The 26,357-nt window shown below is 40.2% G+C and overlaps 1 protein-coding gene across 2 annotated transcripts in view; it reads right to left on the reverse strand.

Annotated features, from left to right (window-relative positions):
- The window catches only part of LOC117517624 (coiled-coil domain-containing protein 61-like), a 50,823-nt gene that overhangs the window by 12,555 nt on the left and 11,911 nt on the right, over positions 1-26,357 (reverse strand). For both annotated transcript variants that reach the window (XM_034178718.1, XM_034178717.1), the window contains exons 2-11: positions 19,442-19,599; positions 19,274-19,356; positions 17,828-17,988; positions 13,253-13,405; positions 12,966-13,173; positions 12,752-12,852; positions 12,425-12,645; positions 11,585-11,663; positions 11,307-11,501; positions 11,172-11,202 (exon numbers count right to left, since the gene is read on the reverse strand). In XM_034178718.1, coding sequence (XP_034034609.1) covers positions 11,172-11,202; positions 11,307-11,501; positions 11,585-11,663; positions 12,425-12,645; positions 12,752-12,852; positions 12,966-13,173; positions 13,253-13,405; positions 17,828-17,988; positions 19,274-19,356; positions 19,442-19,589 — 1,380 coding nt within the window. In that variant the 5' untranslated portion in view covers positions 19,590-19,599. The remainder of the gene's footprint in view (positions 1-11,171; positions 11,203-11,306; positions 11,502-11,584; positions 11,664-12,424; positions 12,646-12,751; positions 12,853-12,965; positions 13,174-13,252; positions 13,406-17,827; positions 17,989-19,273; positions 19,357-19,441; positions 19,600-26,357) is intronic.

The following is a 26,357-nucleotide window of genomic DNA, read 5'->3' on the forward strand; positions in this document are numbered from 1 at the left end:
AAACCCTCCCACACGTCTTCAGTGCCACAGCTATCTTTGACCACTTTGAAGCAGTTTCATATAATGAATTGTGGGATATTGTTAAACACATGAAAACTTCAGCAGCTCCTCATGACCCTATCCCTTCCCAAATTATCAAAGATGCATTTGATGTCATTGGTCCAGGCATTCAAATCATCTTAAATTCCTGCCTTGCTAATGCTTTTGTTCCCACCTGCTTTAAGCATGCGGTAGTTCAGCCTCTGCTTAAAAAACATAACCTTGACCCAAAATGTTTAAAAAATTTTAGGTCCATTTCCAAACTACCATTTATTTACCATTTATTTCCAAAATTATGCAAAAAGTTGTGTTAACACAGCTGCTTTCCTTTCTCAATTCAGCAGAGATCCTGGAGCCATTTCAATCTGGCTTTAAGGCCCGCCATAGCACTGAGACAGCCCTGTTAAAAGTAACAAACGACCTGCTGCTCACTCTCGACTCTGGTGACAATGCTATCCTTATCCTGTTGGATTTGAGTGCAGCATTTGACACTGTAGACCACACAACTTTGCTGACCCGGCTTGAACAGTGGGTTGGGATTAAGGGTTCTGCATTAAAATGGTTCCACTCATACCTCTAGCAAAGAACCTTTTCTGTGTCTATAGGCCAGTATTCCTCACCCCCTGCCCCTGTGTCTTATGGGGTCCCTCAGGGGTCCATCCTGTGTCCTGTTCTTTTCTGTTTATATATGCTTCCATTGGGGAACATAATCAGAAAATTTAATATATCATTCCACTTTTATGCCGACGATTCTCAGTTGTATCTTCCTCTCAAATCTGGAAATTCTCTGCAGCCTCTCCTGGACTGCCTGAAAGAAATTAAAATCTGGATGGCCAATAACTTCCTCCAGTTAAATGAGGATAAAACTGAGGTCATAATCTTTGGCCCCCTAAAATCCATTAACTCCATCTCCAGGAATGTTGGCTCCATCACTCCATTTGTCAAAACCTATGCAAGAAACCTGGGTGTAATTCTAGACTCCCAACTCAACTTTGACAGACAAATCTCTTCTGTTGTTAAAACTAGTTTCTATCAATTAAGAATTATTGCAAAACTCAAATCTGTTCTGTGTTACAGTGACCTGGAAAAAGTTATCCATGCCTTTATAACTTCACATCAAGACTACTGTAACTCCCTTTACTTTGGTCTCCCTCAAACACTGGTGTCACGGCTTCAAATGGTCCAAAATGCTGCTGCTAGGTTGCTCACTAACAGGAAAAAACATGAACATATCTCCCCTGTCCTAGCCACATTACACTGGCTTCCTGTCCAGTACAGGATCCAATTTAAATTATTGTTAATGGTTTTTAAAGCTCTTCATGGCCTGGCCCCTAACTACATAGCTACTGCCATTCATCCTGCTGTTGCTCCCAGGTCTCTGAGATCTTCCAGTAAAGGTCTCCTTCATGTCCCCTGAACTTGCCTCAAGTTAAAAGGGGACAGAGCTTTTGCAGTCGCTGGTCCCCGACTGTGGAACCATCTGCCTCCTGATATCAGAGATGCCCCATCTATTACTGTTTTTAAATCCAAGCTCAAGACACACCTTTTTACACTAGCATTCCCTATTAATTAACCGCTAGCTGGTTATGTGTGGTTTTTGTCATGTTAATGATTGTTGTGTTTGTATCTTGCTGCTGATGTTGTAATCAGTTGTTTTGTTTCTTTGTATATTTCCTGCCTATTAACTTATTTACTTTTAACTATGTACAGCACTTTGGTCAGTGTAAACTGTGTTTAAATGTGCTTTAGAAATAAATTTTACTTACTTACTTTTACTTACTTAGCTATATAAAAAAAAACAGATGCCATGCATGCAGGTTTCTAGCCACAGATAGAAATTGTGAATCAAATTCTTCCACTAAAACATGATGAACACAAACGCATTTCTCAAAAACATGATTAATATTGGTTTCTTTATCCATGACCTTAGAAATGCTATCCAGTGCTATTTTAAGGCAAATCAAAAAATAATCTTATACAAACATTTTGTATAACATTATTGCTGTTGAAAAAGACCTGAATGTATATATGTTTGGGCACCCCTGATAATTTCCATGATTTGCCTTTATAAATCACTGGTTGTTTGGATCAGCAATTTCAGTTAAATATGTCATATAGCAGACAAACAAAGTGATATATGAGAAGTGAAATGAAGTTTATAGGATTTACAGAAAGTGCAATAATTCTTCAAACAAAATTAGGCAGGTGCATAAATTTGGGCACCCCAACAGAAAAAAAATACATCAATATTTAGTAGATCCTACTTTTGCAGAAATAACAGCCTGTAAATGCTTCCTATAGCTTCCAGTGAGAGTCTGGATTCTGGTTGAAGGTATTTTGGACCATTCTTCTTTACAAAACATCTCAGGTTTGTTGGTTTCCGGGTATGGACAGACTGCGTAAAATCACACCACAGATTTTCAATAATATTCAGGTCTGGGGACTGAGATGGCCATTCTAGAATGTTATACTTCTTCCTCTGCATGAATGCCTTAGTAGATTTTGAGCAGTGTTTAGGGTCATTGTCTTGTTGAAAGATCCAGCCCCAGCGCAACTTTAACAAACCTTGGCTACTGTTCATTACAAATATTCACAGAACTACATACGGTTAAATGTAAAAGTTTGTGCACCCGATGTTTTCCATGATTTTCCTTTATAACTCATTGGTTATTTGGATCAGCAATTTCAGTTAAATACCAGGTCTGTAAGAAAAGTATCCGACCTTTTTATTTTATGCAAAAAATATATGGATTTGATTCATATGTTTTTACGTCAGCCAAGCTTGAACCTTTGTGTGCATGCGTGAGTTTTTTCACGCCTGTCGGTTGCGTCATTCACCTGTGGGCAGGCTTTGAGTGAGCACTGGTCCACCCCTCTCGTCGTTTTTCACTGCAAGGAAATGGTGGAATGATTTGGGCTTTGTTCCATCAGAATTTTTTCAGAAACTGTTAGAGACAGGCAGCTGGAAACCATTCGGAATATTCACATGGCTTTCGGTGAAAATTTTATGGGCTTCACAGAGATTACGGAGTGTTACTACCGCTTTAAGGACAGCCCACGCTCCGAGCCGCGATCGACAGGCTGAAACGACCATTTCATTTCTAAACGGATGGCTGTGTCGAGCCGGGACCGTCGTGTGCAATTTCTCTGGTTATCGCAAGAGCTGGAAATCAGCAATTTTCCGTCAGATTTCACTTTTAACAAGAGATTTTGTCATGGAAAGCCGAGCGGAGGCTTCGCGACATGCCTATCTCGGCTTTCAGTGGCTTATCAGTCGAGTGAGTATAAGAGAAATTGTGGAGAGCTGGGCATGTCCCAACCTGTCCTCTGACATTCCAAAACGGAGGTGTTCTTTGTCTCGCTCCATCAGCGGCTCCGCTGTGACGCGCGAAGCTTCCGCGCGGCTTTCCATGACAAAATCTCTTGTTAAAAGTGAAATCTGCCGGAAAATGGCTGATAACCAGAGAAATTGCACACGACGGTCCCGGATCGACACAGCCATCCGTTTAGAAATGAAATGGTCTAAGATAATAAGATAAGATAAGATAAGATAAGATAAGATAATTATAGTGGGCGATTTTAACATCCACACAGATGCTGAGAATGACAGCCTCAACACTGCATTTAATCTATTATTAGACTCTATTGGCTTTGCTCAAAAAGTAAATGAGTCCACCCACCACTTTAATCATATCTTAGATCTTGTTCTGACTTATGGTATGGAAATAGAAGACTTAACAGTATTCCCTGAAAACTCCCTTCTGTCTGATCATTTCTTAATAACATTTACATTTACTCTGATGGACTACCCAGCAGTAGGGAATAAGTTTCATTACACTAGAAGTCTTTCAGAAAGCGCTGTAACTAGGTTTAAGGATATGATTCCTTCTTTATGTTCTCTAATGCCATATAACAACACAGTGCAGAGTAGCTACCTAAACTCTGTAAGGGAGATAGAGTATCTCGTCAATAGTTTTACATCCTCATTGAAGACAACTTTGGATGCTGTAGCTCCTCTGAAAAAGAGAGCTTTAAATCAGAAGTGTCTGACTCCATGGTATAACTCACAAACTCGTAGCTTAAAGCAGATAACCCGTAACTTGGAGAGGAAATGGCGTCTCACTAATTTAGAAGATCTTCACTTAGCCTGGAAAAAGAGCCTGTTGCTCTATAAAAAAGCCCTCCGTAAAGCTAGGACATCTTTCTACTCATCACTAATTGAAGAAAATAAGAACAACCCCAGGTTTCTTTTCAGCACTGTAGCCAGGCTGACAAAGAGTCAGAGCTCTATTGAGCTGAGTATTCCATTAACTTTAACTAGTAATGACTTCATGACTTTCTTTGCTAACAAAATTTTAACTATTAGAGAAAAAATTACTCATAACCATATCAAAGACGTATCGTTATCTTTGGCTGCTTTCAGTGATGCCGGTATTTGGTTAGACTCTTTCTCTCCGATTGTTCTGTCTGAGTTATTTTCATTAGTTACTTCATCCAAACCATCAACATGTTTATTAGACCCCATTCCTACCAGGCTGCTCAAGGAAGCCCTACCATTATTTAATGCTTCGATCTTAAATATGATCAATCTATCTTTGTTAGTTGGCTATGTACCACAGGCTTTTAAGGTGGCAGTAATTAAACCATTACTTAAAAAGCCATCACTTGACCCAGCTATCTTAGCTAATTATAGGCCAATCTCCAACCTTCCTTTTCTCTCAAAAATTCTTGAAAGGGTAGTTGTAAAACAGCTAACTGATCATCTGCAGAGGAATGGTCTATTTGAAGAGTTTCAGTCAGGTTTTAGAATTCATCATAGTACAGAAACAGCATTAGTGAAGGTTACAAATGATCTTCTTATGGCCTCGGACAGTGGACTCATCTCTGTGCTTGTTCTGTTAGACCTCAGTGCTGCTTTTGATACTGTTGACCATAAAATTTTATTACAGAGATTAGAGCATGCCATAGGTATTAAAGGCACTGCGCTGCGGTGGTTTGAATCATATTTGTCTAATAGATTACAATTTGTTCATGTAAATGGGGAATCTTCTTCACAGACTAAAGTTAATTATGGAGTTCCACAAGGTTCTGTGCTAGGACCAATTTTATTCACTTTATATATGCTTCCCTTAGGCAGTATTATTAGACGGTATTGCTTAAATTTTCATTGTTACGCAGATGATACCCAGCTTTATCTATCCATGAAGCCAGAGGACACACACCAATTAGCTAAACTGCAGGATTGTCTTACAGACATAAAGACATGGATGACCTCTAATTTCCTGCTTTTAAACTCAGATAAAACTGAAGTTATTGTACTTGGCCCCACAAATCTTAGAAACATGGTGTCTAACCAGATCCTTACTCTGGATGGCATTACCCTGACCTCTAGTAATACTGTGAGAAATCTTGGAGTCATTTTTGATCAGGATATGTCATTCAAAGCGCATATTAAACAAATATGTAGGACTGCTTTTTTTGCATTTACGCAATATCTCTAAAATCAGAAAGGTCTTGTCTCAGAGTGATGCTGAAAAACTAATTCATGCATTTATTTCCTCTAGGCTGGACTATTGTAATTCATTATTATCAGGTTGTCCTAAAAGTTCCCTAAAAAGCCTTCAGTTAATTCAAAATGCTGCAGCTAGAGTACTGACGGGGACTAGAGGGAGAGAGCATATCTCACCCATATTGGCCTCTCTTCATTGGCTTCCTGTTAATTCTAGAATAGAATTTAAAATTATTCTTCTTACTTATAAGGTTTTGAATAATCAGGTCCCATCTTATCTTAGGGACCTCGTAGTACCATATCACCCCAATAGAGCGCTTCGCTCTCAGACTGCAGGCTTACTTGTAGTTCCTAGGGTTTGTAAGAGTAGAATGGGAGGCAGAGCCTTCAGCTTTCAGGCTCCTCTCCTGTGGAACCAGCTCCCAATTCAGATCAGGGAGACAGACACCCTCTCTACTTTTAAGATTAGGCTTAAAACTTTCCTTTTTGCTAAAGCTTATAGTTAGGGCTGGATCAGGTGACCCTGAACCATCCCTTAGTTATGCTGCTATAGACGTAGACTGCTGGGGGGTTCCCATGATGCACTGTTTCTTTCTCTTTTTGCTCTGTATGCACCACTCTGCATTTAATCATTAGTGATCGATCTCTGCTCCCCTCCACAGCATGTCTTTTTCCTGGTTCTCTCCCTCAGCCCCAACCAGTCCCAGCAGAAGACTGCCCCTCCCTGAGCCTGGTTCTGCTGGAGGTTTCTTCCTGTTAAAAGGGAGTTTTTCCATCCCACTGTAGCCAAGTGCTTGCTCACAGGGGGTCGTTTTGACCGTTGGGGTTTTACATAATTATTGTATGGCCTTGCCTTACAATATAAAGCGCCTTGGGGCAACTGTTTGTTGTGATTTGGCGCTATATAAAAAAAAATTGATTGATTGATTGATTGATCAGCCTGTCGATCGTGGCTCAGAGCGCGGCGCGCCGTGCGCCATTGTGGGCCGTCCTTAAAATGGTAGTAACACTCCGTAATCTCTGTGAAGCCCATAAAATTTTCACCGAAAGCCATGTGAATTTTCCGAATGGTTTCCAGCTGCCTGTCTCTAACAGTTTCTGAAAAAAATCTGATGGAACAAAGCCCAAATCATTCCGCCATTTCCTCGCAATGAAAAAACGACGAGACGGGTGGACCAGTGCTCACTCAAAGCCGGCAGACAGGCAAATGACGCAACCGACAGGCGTGAAAAAACCCACACATGCGCACGAAGGTTCAAGCTTGGCTGACGTAAAAACATATGAATCAAATCCATATATTTTTTGCATAAAATAAAAAGGTCGGATACTTTTCTCACAGACCTCGTATATCATATAGCAGATAAACAGTGATATTTGAGAACTGAAATTAATTTTATAGGATTTACAGGAAGTGTGCAATAATTCATTAAACAAAATTAGGCAGGTGCATAAATTTGGGCACCCGAACAGAAAAAAATACAACATTTAGCAGATCCTCCTTTTGCAGAATTAACTGCCTCTAAATGCATCCTATAGCTTCTAATAAGAAGCTGGATTCTGGTTGAAGGTATTTTGGACCATTCTTCTTTACAAAACATCTCAGGTTTGTTGGTTTCCGAACATGGACAGCCCGCTTAAAATCACACCACGGATTTTCAATAATAGTCAGGTCTGGGGACTGAGATGGCCATTCCAGAATGTTGTACTTGTTCCTCTGAATGAATGCCTTAGTAGATTTTGAGCAGTGGTTAGGGTCATTGTCCTGTTGAAAGGTCCAGCCCCGGTACAACTTCAACTTTGTCACTGATTCATGAACATTGTTCTCAAGAATCTGCTGATATTGACTGGAATCCATGTGACCCTCAACTTTAACAAGATTCCCAGTACCTGTACTGGCCACACAGCCCTACAGCATGATGGAACCACCTCCAAATTTTACTGTAGGTAGCAAGTGTTTTTCTTGGAATGCTGTGTTCTTTTTCTGCCATGAATACCGCCCCTTGTTATGTCCAAATAACTCAGTTTTAGTTTCATCAGTCCACAGCACCTTATTCCAAAATGAAGCTGGCTTGTCCAAATGTGCTTTAGCATCCCTCAAGCGACTATTTGTGGCGTGTACGCAGAAAAGGCTTACTCTGCATTACAGCATCTCTTTGTGCAAAGTGCACTGTATAGTTGAATGATGCACAGAGACAGTATCTGCAGCAAGATCATGTTGTAGGTCTTTGGAGCAGGTCTGTGGGTTGACTATGACTCTTCTCACCATCCTTCGCTTCAGCTTATCTGAGATTTTTCTTGGCCTGCCACTTCGGGCCTTAACTAGCACTGTGCCTGTGCTCTTCCATTTCCTCACTATGTTCCCCACAGTGGAAACTGACAGCGGAAATCTCAGATAGCTCTTTGTATCCTTCCCCTAAACCATGATGTTGAGCAATCTTTGTTTTCAGGTCATTTGAGAGTTGTTTAGAGGTTCCCATGTTGCCACTCATTAGAAGAGATGCAAAGAGGGAAACATTTGCAAATGGCCACTTTAAATACCCTTTCTCATGATTGGATGCACCTCTGTAATCTATATACATAAAGGGCTACGTCTGTCTGTCTGTCCGGGATAAACTCCCAATCTATAATATGTAGCCCTAAAAACTATATATATTTTGAATCCTCATGGCATGGGGAACAAACTGGTACCATTTTTTAAAAAGTTGAACTGAAAATTACCCCCAAAATAGCCGGCTGTGGGTATGACCAAGCAGATTCAAATTTCCAGCCCTGTATATGTGTTGGGAGTCTGTTTATTTAATCCCTTTCTACAGCACACTCAGCACAGCACACTCAGCAAAACAACAACATGCTTAGGCTGAGGCTGTGGGTATGACCAGGCAGATTCAAATTTCCAGCCAAACAACAACATGCTTAGGCTGAGGCTATGGGTATGACCAGGCAGATTCAAATTTCCAGCCCTGTATATGTGTTGGCCATCTCTCTTTATTTAATCCCTTTCTTCAGCTACTTTATGTTCGCAACTGTTAAGCACCGGACTGTCCTGTACAACCCAGTTTGCCTTCCTGTCTGAATACATTAATTTTATGTTTGTAAAATTGCAATGTAAAAACAGTGAAATACACCACTACCTCAATTATGATTCATTGATATTTACATATACTGTTACCTACCTTTTGTGTGTAATTACCTCCACCAAGGAGGCTATGTTTTCGGTCGCGTTTGTTTGTTTGTCTGTCTGTCAGCAGGATAACTCAAAAAGTTTTGAACGGATTTTGATGAAATTTTGTGGAGTGGTTGGAAATGACAAGAGGAACAAGTGATTACATTTTAGTGGTGATCCGGATCACGATCTGGATCCCGATGCTAACGCTTTAGCATGTCTATGGCATGTTCAATGTTAAAAGTTAGCATTAAGCAGTTGCAGCTGTCATCACGTTCGGGTGCATTTGTTTTCAAATTGTAATATTTCTTAAATTTATTTTTGTTTATAGAAATTTTGTGGAGTGGTTGGAAATGACAAGCGGAACAAGTGATTAAATTTTAGTGGTGATCCGGATCACGATCTGGATCCCGATGCTAACGCTTTAGCATGTCTATGGCATGTTCAATGTTAAAAGTTAGCATTAAGCAGTTGCAGCTGTCATCACGTTCGGGTGCATTTGTTTTCAAATTGTAATATTTCTTAAATTTATTTTTGTTTATAGAAATTTTGTGGAGTGGTTGGAAATGACAAGAGGAACAAGTGATTAAATTTTAGTGGTGATCCGGATCACAATCCGGATCCTGATGCTAACGCGTTAGCATGTCTATGGCATTTTCAATGTTAAAAGTTAGCATTAAGCAGTTGCAGCTGTCATCACGTTCGGGTGCATTTGTTTTCAAATTGTAATATTTCTTAAATTTATTTTTGTTTATATATTAATAATCTAATGATTATTATATACAATTTTAGAGAAAGAGACAAAAAGAAATAGATCACTGTGCCAAGGAGGGAATCTCTTTAGGGTCAGTGACCCTATGGCCTTGTTTAGAGAAGTGTTTCATAAATGTTAAAAAATTCATATATTTGCAGTTTAGTTGAATAATAAATTGAATTTTCTCTCTTAGTTGTTTTTGTCTATAAACACATGCAATATCAATATCAGTGCTCAGATGACAGTAGCTTCTGGGAAAGGTGCAAGTTGCAATAAACTGTGATGCCAAGCGCTAAGGATACATGCTATCCAGTCACAGCAGATGAAACTTTTTTTTTTACTACTGAGCAAACATCATTGTTAGACTTTAGGTTCAATGATTCCAGGGCGTGTAGATGTTGGCCTTGGCGGAGGTTTGCACTCTCTGAGTGCTTCTAATTTTGTTATAAATTTGATGGCAATACAAAGTCTGCATGAAGGACTTCAAATGTGTTTGTCTTTTAACCAAGTATTTACACTTAGTTTGGGGAGTCCACCTCTTATAGTTCTGCTGGACAAACTTTAGCCCATTAACTATTATATTTATAAGACATCAACATTACAAAAACAAATGTTGGGCAATTGTTTTGATTAAAATGATTGGCATTTGGCTTATGTCTAAAACAGGTTAACCCGGGCAGCGCCGGGTACCCCAGCTAATGGTTTATAAAAGAAAATCATGAAAATTATCAGGGGTGCCCAAACTTTTTCATACAACTGTATTTATATACTTGTCCTGGCAGTGGTCTCTGTGTTATTAATGTGACACATCATTTCCAGCTGTCAGTGTGCTGTGATCAGCTGATAGACAGCTCGCCATGCTGTGTGTGCTCAGATGTGGCTGTCGGGCCCCCATGTGATCATGTCTGTACATACATATCAGCATTTTATGCAAGTGTGCATCCCTCCAGCAGGCCGCGTGTTTGGGGGGGGGGGGGGGGGCACAAAACACGTACGCCACGTGTGGCTTTTTGCAAAGCCACACTCGTGGGGGCACTTAGACAAATTTCACATCCAGCTCGAAAGTGATCGTCTGCTCACTATTTTTGTGCTAACAGCGCAAATGGCCACACATTTCCTAAGTGCTCAGCGAGTGGTGTTGGATGTTCGTGCATGTCACCTGAAATTTGGCCGACACCTGCCGCGAGAGGGATTGAATGGGCTCTCACAGGGCATTCTATGTCTTTCAGCCGCTGGTGTGCACGAATAGCTGTTGCGACAGGTGTAAAAGGCGTTGGAGGCAGCTCCAATTTCTCACAAATGAAACACAATTCCTCCTTCATGCACTAGTTGGCTTCAATCGTGTTATGTGTGAAGGAGCCCTTAAAGTTTACTACGGACAGGAACAGAGAAGTACCGGGTGTTTGCGACAGAGCGTGCATGTCACTCACTAGTAAACATTGTGCATCCAAGAACCCACAAATGATATCAGACTGCTCTTATATGTTTTACTCACATTGGAGATAAAAAGTGTACAAGATTTCTTCTTAACCAAGCAACAAAAAAGGCTGTAGGGTGATGTGCTTGGTGATTTGTTTGATTAAATTTTCCTTACTTGATCCTTCAATTAGACTAATATGAACATGCCAAATGCATTGACAGCACTCAAAAAATATTGTGCAGCGAGATATGTCACATAATACCAACATAACCAACATGTCACTCACCACACTGGGTCCATTGTAAGTTTTTCTTCCTCTGTAACCAAGGAAATGAAGCATGAATTATGCAAAAATAAGAGCTTTACAAACGTATGTTATGTAATTCAGTAACATAACAGAAATGCTCCTGCAGGACTTCACCTGTACAAAGTTTTGACCATTTCATCCATATCCACTAAGGAGCTCTGAGAAGAGTTCCTGCTCCTCCGTTCCACAGATGAACTTCTGCCTCTGCTGCCAGAGCGTGACACTGAAGGATAGACCTCTCTTGAATGTGAGCGCCCCCTGTCAGGGACATTTGGCGATGCCAGCATGTCCCTACGCACTTTCCTGTGTCTGAAACAGGAAGCAGCATTTAAACCATTGCCGGCGAGCAGCACAACAGGTGTGATTACACAGACAAACACAAACCTACATACTTCGCAAGTTCAACCTCTTTCAGTCTGCGCTGTCGGTCCTGGACGTAAGCTGTCGGGTCAAACCGTGTTCCTCGTGAGCCTGCAAGATTGTAGGTGACAACATACAGACTGAAACGCATCACTGAACTTTATTTCCTAACAGTAACCCCCTTGGTCACATTAGCTACACGAGACATGGGGCGAAGTGACTAGCAGCCATTCATTTTCAGACAGTGGGTGTTTTACAGCGACAAAGAGACATGCAGTCACTATACCATCAGCTAGGCAGGGTCAAAATAGATGACCTACGCTGGGCTGGTTGGTTGCTTGCTTGAACAAAGCAATCCAAGAAGTTGGGACATACAGCTGTACGTCTGCATAAATCTGATGTATTTGGAAATTTTCTCTTAGATTTTGTGAAAGTTGGTGAGAAATAAAGACTTTTAAATCTAAAAACCCTGTTTTTGTAACCAGATAATACCTACATGACGTCTTACCGAGACATTCAAGCAAGCTAACTAGAGATAAAGGAACGTCACTGTGAAACACGTTTTACTGAAACAAGTCAAGCGAGCTTTGGGTCTGCTCAGCAGTCAGGCACAAAAGAAAAAAAAACTCAGCGATAGTGTCGGATTTCCCCGTACTTTATAATCTATCAATAAACATTGAACCCAGTAACCCTGGTAACCATGAGCTGGCCATACCCCAGTAAGACCCATCAAGCGACAAATGCCAACTGCTTGTTGCCGTCATTTGTAGCTAATATGACCATAGGGTAAGAGTACGATATGGCAGGAACATGCTTTTTATTGATCAGTCTGGGCTGTAATTATGTGTCGCAGCATCACAAACAGACAGTACCAGTGGGCGAGGGTGACGGCCGTGACACGGAACTGCGTGGCCCTGAGGAGTCTGCTCTTCTTCCCCGTTCATCTGACCTTTGCCCTCTGCCCTCTATTCTCTCTCCAGACCCAGAACGGGCCCTGACTGCCCTGTGTGCAGACCTCCTCTCACGGGAGATGGAGCGATAGATTCCTCCATCAGCATGAAAGTCCATGTGACTGGATACAGGACTTGCTTTGCTGCAGACACACAGAGGTTAAGTAAAGAACTAACGCATGAGAATTCAGGAAATGTTTCATATTCTAATTTACTGAATGAAAGAGAAAGAAAGCAGAGAGACAGTACACGCTCCGATTGCCCAACCCTCTCCGCAGCAACGCCAGTTCATTGTTGAGGCCCTTGACCCGAATACACAGTGCACGCTCAGATGCCCTCAGCTCCTCCAACTAGCCAAAACAATTGACATATATGAGTTCAAATAGTCGCGTGACAAAGTAAAACTTCACCATTATTCATCCATTTAAACTAGGTAGTTTTCCAGAGGTGCTCAGGAGTCCACCTGCTCTTTTAAGAGTCGCTGCTCCTGGTTCCTTTTGCTCGCAGAGCGTTGACTTTTTGCCCGCTCCTTCACAAGCTGCTCCTCCAACATTCTGACCACATCTCTGATCCTCCAGTCCTCCCGTCCAGGCGTGGACCCGCTGCCACCAAGCTGCAGTCGCTCCAGAATCTTGGCTATGGCCTCCTTCTCCTCTTTTACATGAGCGAGCCTTCAACACAGAAGGAGACGTCACAAAAGGACTGTACCCGCTCGTAATGATCCGGAAGAGAACAATAAGATCAACGTACTCTGCGCGCAGCCTTTGTATTTCTAGTTCTGCAGATTTGTTCACTCCAGGAGAGCTGAGAGCAGCGAGCTCGTTCCTCAGCGCTCGGATCTCCTTCTGTAGAGCAGCAGGATCCGGTTTACCCACAAAGAGCAGAGGCAAAGGGTAGTGTATCCTGTAAATAAACAAACAAATGAACAAACATACAGCCAGAAACTATAGACTACAAAACAAACTTAAACATCACCTATTATAATCATCAAATATTTTAAATCGTGTCAAGAAACTATAATTTTGACTTGATCCACCTTCTGAAATGTGGTCTGAGGGTTTGATTTTTGTTTTTTTAGAAAATAAAAAACAAAAAACAAAACAGTTGCATTTTTAAATTTAGTTAAAGTGTAAGCACATCTGTTTCAAACCACATCTGTTCAAGATTCTTTTTCATCTTTCTTCGTAACCATATGAGATAACATAATTTTGACTATTAGAGAAAAAATTACTCATAACCATCCCAAAGATGTATCGTTATCTTTGGCTGCTTTCAGTGATGCCGGTATTTGGTTAGACTCTTTCTCTCCGATTGTTCTGTCTGAGTTATTTTCATTAGTTACTTCATCCAAACCATCAACATGTTTATTAGACCCCATTCCTGCCAGGCTGCTCAAGGAAGTCCTACCATTATTTAATGCTTCAATCTTAAATATGATCAACTTATCTTTGTTAGTTGGCTATGTACCACAGGCTTTTAAGGTGGCAGTAATTAAACCATTACTTAAAAAGCCATCACTTGACCCAGCTATTTTAGCTAATTATAGGCCAATCTCCAACCTTCCTTTTCTCTCAAAGATTCTTGAGAGGGTAGTTGTAAAACAGCTAACTGATCACCTGCAGAGGAATGGTCTATTTGAAGAGGTTCAGTCAGGTTTTAGAATTCATCATAGTACAGAAACAGCATTAGTGAAGGTTACAAATGATCTTCTTATGGCTTCGGACAGTGGACTTATCTCTGTGCTTGTTCTGTTGGACCTCAGTGCTGCTTTTGATACTGTTGACCATAAAATTTTATTACAGAGATTAGAGCATGTCATAGGTATTAAAGGCACTGCGCTGCGGTGGTTTGAATCATATTTGTCTAATAGATTACAGTTTGTTCATGTAAATGGGGAATCTTCTTCGCAGACTAAAGTTAATTATGGAGTTCCACAAGGTTCTGTGCTGGGACCAATTTTATTCACTTTATACATGCTTCCCTTAGGCAGTATTATTAGACGGTATTGCTTAAATTTTCATTGTTACGCAGATGATACCCAGCTTTATCTATCCATGAAGCCAGAGGACACACACCAATTAGCTAAACTGCAGGATTGTCTTACAGACATAAAGACATGGATGACCTCTAATTTCCTGCTTTTAAACTCAGATAAAACTGAAGTTATTGTACTTGGCCCCACAAATCTTAGAAGCATGGTGTCTAACCAGATCTTTACTCTGGATGGCATTTCCCTGACCTCTAGTAATACTGTGAGAAATCTTGGAGTCATTTTTGATCAGGATATGTCATTCAAAGCGCATATTAAACAAATATGTAGGACTGCCTTTTTGCATTTACGCAATATCTCTAAAATCAGAAAGGTCTTGTCTCAGAGTGATGCTGAAAAACTAATTCATGCATTTATTTCCTCTAGGCTGGACTATTGTAATTCTTTATTATCAGGTTGTCCTAAAAGTTCCCTAAAAAGCCTTCAGTTAATTCAAAATGCTGCAGCTAGAGTACTGACGGGGACTAGCAGGAGAGAGCATATCTCACCCGTGTTGGCCTCTCTTCATTGGCTTCCTGTTAATTCTAGAATAGAATTTAAAATTCTTCTTCTTACTTATAAGGTTTTGAATAATCAGGTCCCATCTTATCTTAGGGACCTCGTAGTACCATATCACCCTAATAGAGCGCTTCGCTCTCAGACTGCAGGCTTATTTGTAGTTCCTAGGGTTTGTAAGAGTAGAATGGGAGGCAGAGCCTTCAGCTTTCAGGCTCCTCTCCTGTGGAACCAGCTCCCAATTCAGATCAGGGAGACAGATACCCTCTCTACTTTTAAGATTAGGCTTAAAACTTTCCTTTTCGCTAAGGCTTATAGTTAGGGCTGGATCGGGTGACCCTGGACTATCCCTTGGTTATGCTGCTTTAGACGTAGACTGTGGGGGGGTTCCCATGATGCACTGTTTCTTTCTCTTTTTGCTCTGTATGCATCACTCCGCATTTAATCATTAGTGATCGATCTCTGCCCCCCTCCACAGCATGTCTTTTTCCTGGTTCTTTCCCTCAGCCCCAACCAGTCTCAGCAGAAGACTGCCCCTCCCTGAGCCTGGTTCTGCTGGAGGTTTCTTCCTGTTAAGAGGGAGTTTTTCCTTCCCACTGTTGCCAAGTGCTTGCTCACAGGGGGTCGGTTTGACCGTTGGGGTTTTTCATAATTATTGTATGGCCTTGCCTTACAATATAAAGCGCCTTGGGGCAACTGTTTGTTGTGATTTGGCGCTATATAAAAAAAAAGTTGATTGATGATTGATTGAACCCTGTGAGGGGCCTGTGAATGAGTGAAGCAGAGCAGAGTGAAGCAGGTGAATGGGCCCTTGGTGTGAGCCCCCACTGTTCCTGCACAAGGCTGCAACATTGTGCAGTGACTGCACCCACATTCCCACACACTTTACCCTCTGTCCCCAAGCTTGGGGACCTGACACTATAAATAGTTCTGTCAGTATGGTTCCATACCACAACTGATCAAGATGGCAAAGTGATTCTCTCTTCAGGCTGCCTTACAGCTGATATTGGAAGAGACAGGGGTTTTTGATGGTGATGCAGAGGAAGAAGCTTCAGAATGTGATGATCACATTTCTAAAAATTCAGAGTCTTACACTGAGTTTGTAGAGGAGAATGAGCATCAGCCGGCTCTGAAGCGTGAAAGAGCCATTGAAACTCTGCCCCTCATGTGTGGTCTAGTCTGCTATGAAAAGGCTGAGTTCAATGGAGCTAATGTGTTGTTCAGACAGGTGTTATGTGTAAACTGGCCTGAGCAGGTTAAATTTCTAATGAAATTCAAATAAATAATACACTATAGTTCTGGAAAAACTTGCTTCATTTATACATTTGTTAATCATTTTCCAGTTATGCCTGTTTAATGATGCATTTCCTTATTTTCTTAAATTTTAATTAAAAATAAACAAAAACCAGTTGCATCTCTATTCATAGATGTGATTTAACAAAGATAAAAGGAACAAACTTAACATATGTGTTGTTGATATTACTTGTAATTGGGATGAAAACATCTGATGAGTATTTTAACAAAAAAAAAAAAAAACTGTGATTATGTTGAATTAAGAGCCCCAAAATGCAATGGATCCACGAGACCCAACAGGACTCCCTCCCTATGTAACAACAAAAAAAACAAAAAAAACAAAGACCCTATATGGGTTAAACAGTTGCAAATTAATGCTAAAATGGTTCAAACTGGATATACTGTGATTATATAGAAATGACCTGGTTTCAAACTGTTCTAAATGAATGCATTGCAAAAACTGTCCCTCTCAAAATAATTCAAAATCTAGCCAAACTGTCTTGTATTAAGCAAAAATAAATAAATAAAATAAAAATAATAAAAATATTATTAATAAAAAAAAATCTGCCAATGGGTTAAGAAAAAATTACTTGGTTAAAATTCTCAAAACTAGCAAAATGTCTAGGCACTAAATAATCAAAATGTGTCTTAAAACTAGACAGAATTCTTATTAGCCTCTGTCTTAAAATAAGGAAAAAATCTTGTTCCTTTGCTTGGATGATTTGAAATCCATTGGCTTTCCTTGTTACTGGTTAAATACAGTTTGATATTAGCTGGAAAAACGTATTAAGAAAAAAATGAGATACATTTTCCCAAAATAAGACTTTTTTTTTTCTTATGTAAAAAATGCTTGACAAGATTATTTTTTTCTATTTAGACAAAAATTAAGTCACAATTTCTTTAAACAAGTATTTTTTTAATTTTCTAAGAAATCAGTTTTTGCAGTGTGGAAAATCATTGCTGTATCTGACTTTTGTACACATGTGAAAGTTGTTTTTGGACTCAGGAAAACTGTGGGAGACACTTTTTAACCACATCTGACATTTTTAAGCCAAGTAACTGATTAAAGATTCATAAACAATGAAATGAAAGAAACATTAGATCCCATCACAGATGGGGATGTGAATCAGTTCCACATTCTCAATCCCTCAGAATGGCATGTGTCAGATGTCATTAATTTCTTTTATCAATGCAGCCATGTTTTTTTTTCCCTGACAGCGTCTCGCTGCAAACGCATCTGCCATAATTTCAAATGCAATGTCATGATGTAAAACATTGCAGCTTACAACCAGGAAAACAGCTGGAGGCATTCATTTTTACACAGAAAACTGAGCACAAATCAAAAAGGGAATTTAAAAAACAGAACAGGACAGATAGGGAAAAATCAATAACATGTTGCTATCAATACAACCTTATCCATTTCCATCTCTAATCACAGAACTAAATCAGAGAAACAATAACGTGCTGTTTAAGAAGATAAAACCAACCTGTCGAACTCCACAGTATATATGAGGATAAGATATCTCTTGGCAGTGAGAGCAGATGGCTGCTGATGGCTGCGAGGACGACTAACCACACCTACTTTTCTGTTGCGTAGCAACTCCAGGTCAGCATAGGTCAACAGGTCAAGTGTAACAGAATCACTTGTCTGCAACGAAAAAGCACACGGTGACAGCAACACATCAGAAATAAAACAGATGTCACAGAGATCAACGTGCACACCGAAATGGTTTTTCAATTTAGATCAGACTGAAGAATGTGCACGTGTTCCTACATCTAGACGAGGACGACACCTCAGCTCCACGCCAGTCTCCAGCCTCACGTGGTTCTGAGGTGCATGCATGTTAACAAACCCATTTTGATGGTGGGAGGAAAGCCACACTGCCATGCGGAGAACAAACTCCGTACAAAGACAGAACGCCTCCTCGCTGGTCACCCGCTACAGTTTAGAGATGGAAGGATTAATTGATTATTAATCATCTGTTTTTGATTTGGGACAGGCTTTATGCTGGATGACCCTTCCTGACACAACACAGGCACAGATGGTCTTGAACTGGGAACCATCTGTTTTGGAAGCAAGAGCACTCCGTCACCACGCTGCCCATTAATCAACCATTTTGATAATCGATTAACAATAATTGTTTAGAGTCATTTTTTAATGTTCACATTTTCTGATTTCAGCTTCTTAAATGTGAATATTTCGTGGTATCTTTACTAGTGTCTTTTCTCATCTCTGACATGAAACTGAATATCTCTGAGTTGTGGATAAAACAGGAAATTTGACGTCATCTAGGGCTCGAGAAAAGACTCATTGACACTGTTCACCATTTTATGGACCAAACAACTACTAGGACTAGGAATCAAGAACTGGTTCCACTTCAGAATCAGTTACAGAAATTTAATTCCATTGGAATCATACGCATCAGACGTCATCAATTCCTTGCATCAATGCCAGCCTGTTTTTCTGACAGTTCCACATTGCAAGATCATGTATCATAATTTTAGCTATACGTAACATTCTTTCAACTTCGTGCCGAGCAACAAGGAGAACAACTATGGGTTTAGAAAACCTCAATAAACCTTTATTTATCCACACTGATCAGGAATTAAGGGAATCGAAAAAGAATGTGACAGATCAGCATTGACGATGGTATCAAAGTTGATTAACAGCTCACAATCATTAGTTGCAACCCTACTACAGTCCAAAACAGAGTATTATTATTATTATTATTATTCAGCTCAAAACTTCCATTTGTAGTCTCTACGTCCCGCCCACTATCACACTCAGTGCCACCACAATGGACCGTGCAAAAACTTGTTTCAGTTGTTGGAAATGTGTCACATCAGAACAGCAAATTTCATATATTTTAAGCCTCCACTCGAAATTTACTTAAACAATTAAAAAAAAAAAAAAGTGTTACATGTTGACATACCTTTCTAACAGCTGATTCCAACATGCTACAAAAAATGGGAAACTGCTTGAAGTTTCCAGTTTTACGAGTGAGGTCTTCAATGTCTGCAAGAAAATTACATACTGTGAGTGGGATTTTTTGTGCCTTAGACAGAGGGTATATTATGTGGGTATGAAATCTGTGACTTACACGGTGGATCAAACTCTCCCCTCCACTGATCTGCTGTTACAGAGTCGGATATTTCGACTATAAGCAAACTTTTCTCCACTTCGATTTTCACAGCAAACTCCACACCTCTGAACACAATGTCCTCTGTCACCTCAGAATCTGCTGCCATCCTGACAGGTCTGTGCAGGAGAAATAGAATTATGTCATGCAGAAATCTGCATCAGAAACACAATTTAAATCCAGGTCATCTGGTCCTACAAACTGATGTTAACTGTCTTACAAAATAAAATAAAAAGTCACCAGAATTGTTATTGGATTTATATTTTGGGGGTGGTGGTATGGCCATCACTTTTTAGCATAATCATCAGGTCTGGCAGCGTGCGCTCGTGCCATGCTTTGCCGCATACACTGCACTCCAAAACCCTCTTGGGTGCTGGATGGCAACCACCCAAGCAGACAACAGGCACTTGCCCACCTTTTGAACGTAACTGCCTATCTGCTGCACCCAGGTCACGTGGAACAGGTGCGCAGATGGTCAACAGCAAGCACACTAGCAACAGCACATTCCTCAGGAATGCTGAGGAAGTTATGTCAATTATCACAATGTTATTATTAATAAAAGAAGTGATTCTTGAGTAAAGCAGAAATAAAATAAAAGCTACACTACTCAAGACTAAACTAAGTAGTACAGAATCATGTCCTCTCTGGGAATAATAATAGACATCTTTCTATGCTCATCAACAGATGAGCATAGAAAGACCACTTTTATCCACCTTCCGTTATTTCCCAGAGTACCGGTGTAAGTCACAGCTTTTTTTTCGTGGTTTGGAAGGTCATGCAACTTATATTCTGGAAGCTTTTCACACAGATCACTAACATACATAAAAACACATTGATGTCAAAAACAAAATGGCATTGCAATGCTTGTAATGAATCATGATACAGATGTCTTGAAAATCCAATTTTTCTCACCCCCAGTGGTGGATCTACACTGAATTAGCCGCCGGCGACACTCTGTCCAAGCACCCAAAAAAAAAACAAACAAACCTTTGCACAAACAGCCATTTTTTATTATTATATTATTAATATTTTAGAAGTGCCCCTGAAATTGAAATTGACATCAAAAGCCCGCAGGCTACAATTACTCCAAAACAAAACATCCATGAACTGCAAGTTTGAATAAACATGCCTTAACATTAGACACTTTATTAATCTGACTTTCAGGGTGGAACAACTCTCTCGTTTATTAAGGTGCATATTTGTCTCAACATTTAGCTAAATATTTAGCTTGATGTTTGTACATATTAGGCTAAAAGTGCAAATACTTAGCATTAAGTAATCTGCAAAAGTTTTAGGTTTGACAGAAATTTGATCATGTCGTGTTTGCCTTTTTTTCCTCCCACTTTTCGGTCTTCATCTGTGGATCAAACAAAAATCTAAACTAAAATGTTACTAGTGTTCCCATACCTATGAAATTTTCTCCATTAAATAAACCAGTTAATTATGATGATGAGCCTAATTTTAAATTTCATTATCATTGTTATTATTATTATTATTTTATCAGTGTACATGACAACAAAAAGAGTCGCCAGCTGCTGGAAAATTACAGTAAAAACACACTCTTGCAGGCACAGAATAAAGGGTCAGACTCAGTCACTTCAGCTTGTAATGTGAACACAGCAAGCCATCTTTACAAATAGGCAGGTTCTCCTTTTTACAAACTTTTTTTTTTCCCACAAGTGGGCAAATTCAAACCCGTTCTTACACCGTCTGCTTTGAAATGCCTTCTATTTCATAAACTGGCTGCCATGTGTGATCCCCAGAGAAATGTGGCACAGAGTTCCGTGCTGTGTCCTAAGTGGACGGAGCCAAAGTGGAGCAGACCGCACAGGAGGAGAGCGCCTGTCTGTGGTTTCCTGCCACACATGGAGAGAATTCGGCTGCGCCCAGCTCGGGATAAAGCTGAATCCTCTCTGTGTGCAGTAGGACGCGTCACACAATTCAGAAAAACGTGCAGGAATTATAGACCTGTATTTATAATTTTATGAATGAGATGTGCGTTATTTGGAAGAAAGTCGAGGTGTAACTGACTTTAGCCCACGAACCCCCCCCCCCGCCACTTGTCCCTCCCATTAGAGAGACCCGGAGGTGAAATGTCCTCTGCGCGCTGCGCGCTCCTCCCCTTTCTTTCACTTTGCCAATTCTGCACACAGTGACAAGAAAACCATTTTGCGGTGGAGATGATTTTTTTTTTTTTTAAGTGCTCGACCCCACAGTGCCGCCCCTCCGTAAATGCCACTCAAGGCGACAGCCCGCATGGCCCATATCAAAAACAGCCACTGCTGACCCCCTAATTGAAAAGTATTTTGACTGGGAAACTTGGACCAAAGGCATCCAGAACTGTTGCTCTGGTACCACTGAATGTAGCAGCACCCATGGAGTCAACGTAAAGTGTCATGGAAGTGTCATCGCAAAATCTTTTGCATGTGGAGAGAATGTGCGCTCATTTTATTATATTGTGCGCATGTTTATTATAATTGTAATTATAGACCAATCTCCAACCTTCCTATTCTCTCAAAAATTCTTGAAAGGGTAGTTGTAAAACAGCTAACTGATCATCTGCAGAGGAATGGTCTATTTGAAGAGTTTCAGTCAGGTTTTAGAATTCATCATAGTACAGAAACAGCATTAGTGAAGGTTACAAATGATCTTCTTATGGCCTCAGACAGTGGACTCATCTCTGTGCTTGTTCTGTTAGACCTCAGTGCTGCTTTTGATACTGTTGACCATAAAATTTTATTACAGAGATTAGAGCATGCCATAGGTATTAAAGGCACTGCGCTGCGGTGGTTTGAATCATATTTATCTAATAGATTACAATTTGTTCATGTAAATGGGGAATCTTCTTCACAAACTAAGGTTAATTATGGAGTTCCACAAGGTTCTGTGCTAGGACCAATTTTATTCACTTTATACATGCTTCCCTTAGGCAGTATTATTAGACAGCATTGCTTAAATTTTCATTGTTACGCAGATGATACCCAGCTTTATCTATCCATGAAGCCAGAGTACACACACCAATTAGCTAAACTGTAGGATTGTCTTACAGACATAAAGACATGGATGACCTCTAACTTCCTGCTTTTAAACTCAGATAAAACTGAAGTTATTGTACTTCAAATCAAATCAAGTTTATTTATATAGCGCCAAATCACAACAAACAGTTGCCCCAAGGCGCTTTATATTGTAAGGCAAAGCCATACAATAATTACGGAAAAACCCCAACGGTCAAAACGTCCCCCTGTGAGCAAGCATGGCGACAGTGGGAAGGAAAAACTCCCTTTTAACAGGAAGAAACCTCCAGCAGAACCAGGCTCAGGGAGGGGCAGTCTTCTGCTGGGACTGGTTGGGGCTGAGGGAGAGAACCAGGAAAAAGACATGCTGTGGAGGGGAGCAGAGATCAATCACTAATGATTAAATGCAGAGTGGTGCATACAGAACAAAAAGAGAAAGAAACACTCAGTGCATCATGGGAACCCCCCAGCAGTCTGGAACCCCCCAGACTGCTAGGGGGTACTTGGCCCCACAAATCTTAGAAACATGGTGTCTAACCAGATCCTTACTCTGGATGGCATTACCCTGACCTCTAGTAATACTGTGAGAAATCCTGGAGTCATTTTTGATCAAGATATGTCATTCAATGCGCATATTAAACAAATATGTAGGACTGCTTTTTTGCATTTGCGCAATATCTCTAAAATTAGAAAGGTCTTGTCTCAGAGTGATGCTGAAAAACTAATTCATGCATTTATTTCCTCTAGGCTGGACTATTGTAATTCATTATTATCAGGTTGTCCTAAAAGTTCCCTGAAAAGCCTTCACTTAATTCAAAATGCTGCAGCTAGAGTACTGACAGGGACTAGAAGGAGAGAGCATAGCTCACCCATATTGGCCTCTCTTCATTGGCTTCCTGTTAATTCTAGAATAGAATTTAAAATTCTTCTTCTTACTTATAAGGTTTTGAATAATCAGGTCCCATCTTATCTTAGGGACCTCATAGTACCATATCACCCCAATAGAGCGCTTCGCTCTCAGACTGCAGGTTTGTAAGAGTAGAATGGGAGGCAGAGCCTTCAGCTTTCAGGCTCCTCTCCTCTGAAACCAGCTCCCAATTCGGATCAGGGAGACAGACACCCTCTCTACTTTTAAGATTAGGCTTAAAACTTTCCTTTTTGCTAAAGCTTATAGTTAGGGCTGGATCAGGTGACTCTGAAGCATCCCTTAGTTTTGCTGCCATAGACTTAGACTGCTGGGGGTTCCCATGACGCACTGAGTGTTTCTTTCTGTGTTTGCTCTGTATGCACCACTCTGCATTTAATCGTTAGCGACTGATCTCTGCTCCCCTCCACAGCATGTCTTTTTCCTGGTTCTCTCCCTCAGCCCCAACCAGTCCCAGCAGAAGACTGCCCCTCCCTGAGCCTGGTTCTGCTGGAGGTTTCTTCCTGTTAAAAGGGAGTTTTTCCTTCCCACTGTCGCCAAGTGCTTGCTCACAGGGGGTCGTTTTGACCGTTGGGGTTTTTCCGTAATTATTGTATGGCTTTGCCTTACAATATAAAGCACCTTGGGGCAACTGTTTGTTGTGATTTGGCGCTATAAAAATAAAATTGATTTGATTTGATGTTTAAAGCATCATTTGAGTGAAACAATGGCACAATCTACTTAAACTTGGCCACAATTTGTAAAACGTGCACTCAGTATTGTCTTGACACATAAATGTTGGCTATTAGTCAACAAGCCATTAGACAGTGTAATACATTTCCCCATTAGAAATGGATCTGGTCAGAGTGTATCATTCAAGGGCGCAATTTAGAACTAGAAATTGGGGGGGGGGCAAAGTGCGAGGCCCGCCGGGCCGAAGCCCATAGGGCCGGGTCTTCTGGGGGTCTAAAGCGGCCCCCAGAAGCCATCAGTTTCTAGATAAGCTCAGATGCATTCTGAGCATCCAGAACAATAATTTTAATGTTTTGGGAAGACCATAAAGTGGACACCATTTGACTTGTGCAATTTGAAACTGTGGGTATAAGTACTTTATTCTGAGAATAGCCAGCACTGATTTTATTAACATCCTGGTGTAAATAAGGTATCACCACGTGTAGAACTCAAAAAGAATGATAGGTTGAGTTTTCATTAAAAAAACAACTGCAATGTGGTAAAATGTATTCTAGGACTGCAGCTATCAATTATTTTTGTAATCGAGTATTCTATCGATTATTCTGGCGATTAATCGAGTAATCGGATAAAAAGTACTTTTGCGTTTTTAAACAATATCAATAGTCCAGGGCTCTCCCCTTCGGAAGCGGCAAGGGGGCAGAGATTGCGGCTATGTCACACTACGGCTGTTTCACAACCTGAAAAAAGTTCAGCGATCGCCTTCTTGAATTTGCGTCACCACAAAAAAAGCTTTAAAAAAACAGCAGTAGAACGATTCTCCCATCACCCTGCTGGGAGAAGCTTTTTTTCCAGCTACTTTTCTGAGTGACGCCGACCGAGGGAGGACTGATGACTTGGTGGGATATCGATCGAACCGCGACAGCGGGCCAACCTGCACGGAGAAGCCGGCCTCAGGCATCATTCCTGGGCAGAGCGAGGCAGGCAGCCAGGGTGATGAAGCAAACCCACTCAGTCCGAAATCTCCCACTTTTTGGATATATATGCAAAGTCCCAGTTTGCCCAACGGAGTTTAGTTCTGCAGCTTTATCGAGGTGAGAATAATGTAAAAATAAAACGTAATGTTTACTGAACTGCTCTGAAGGTTTAATGATCGGCTAACGTTAGTGTAGCCTTTTAGCACAGTTGATCTGAGTGAACGCTTTAATTTGTAAATGGTTCAGTCTTTAATTTTACCAAATAAAGCTACAGCTTTTTTCAGACACCACAAAGCTTAACTTTAAATAACTTATTTTTTCAGGCGTTTTTACCCTGTTTTTTTCCTTTTTAAACTGTTTAGTGTTTCTTTATATTTAAAGAAATATTTTTATTTGTCCTAATCAGGAACATTTGCTGTGCAGACAACCAAACTTCCACTGATGAGCTGAACACCGCGAAGTCCAGTCAAAAGAAAACATCTCTGCTTTTCAAAATAGGACAAAAGTGTCTTTCAGCAAAACCACCAGAGTTCAAAGCTGCAGAAGAGACCTTCATCTGGTCCCGAGAATCCAGCAGAACATCACCTGCTTCTAAATAAAAGGCTCTTTCAACAGCAACTATTTTATTATTTTTAAAAAAAGCTGTTTCATTTTATATTTTAACAATAAATGAACGGATCATTAAAAATGTCCACAAATCAAAGTCCAAAGACATTTGCACAAGTAGAAGCTCTCCACTTATTGTGCTCAAATTCATATTTTAGAAATGACTCTGTCCTGATAACAACATTAAAGGCAATTACATATTTTGGCGAAATTACAAGTTGAAATGACCATTAAAAAAATTCATCATGATTCATGAGGTTTATGTCACAGAAATCCTACTTTACAATCACACTGCCGTCATTGTTAAATCATTTCCTGTTGCATTTATAATAAACATTTGTATTTATGTACAGTGTCTGCTTTCTGGTTGAAATGAGATTATAAATAATCTACCAGACTTAAAAAAAATGTACAAATTTCCATGTTATTTGTCTAAAATAAATGTCCGAGGTTCCTTATGTTAAACAAGAAATGATCTAATCTGAAATAACAGGTGGTTTTAATTTACAGATGAAAGGTTTCTAAAGAACCATTTATTGATTATTTAGCTATTTTTAATTACAAGTGTTCTAAACTTTTAAACAGTAATCAGAAATTCTGAGGTAAACAAACAACAGCAAAAACATTTCCAAGGATTTTTCTTCAGAAAACTGCTCCATAAATGAGCAGTCCTGTGACACGTCTAA

Source organism: Thalassophryne amazonica, chromosome 9 (genome assembly GCF_902500255.1).
Source record: "Thalassophryne amazonica chromosome 9, fThaAma1.1, whole genome shotgun sequence".
In the NCBI taxonomy this organism is placed as follows: Eukaryota; Metazoa; Chordata; class Actinopteri; order Batrachoidiformes; family Batrachoididae; genus Thalassophryne; species Thalassophryne amazonica.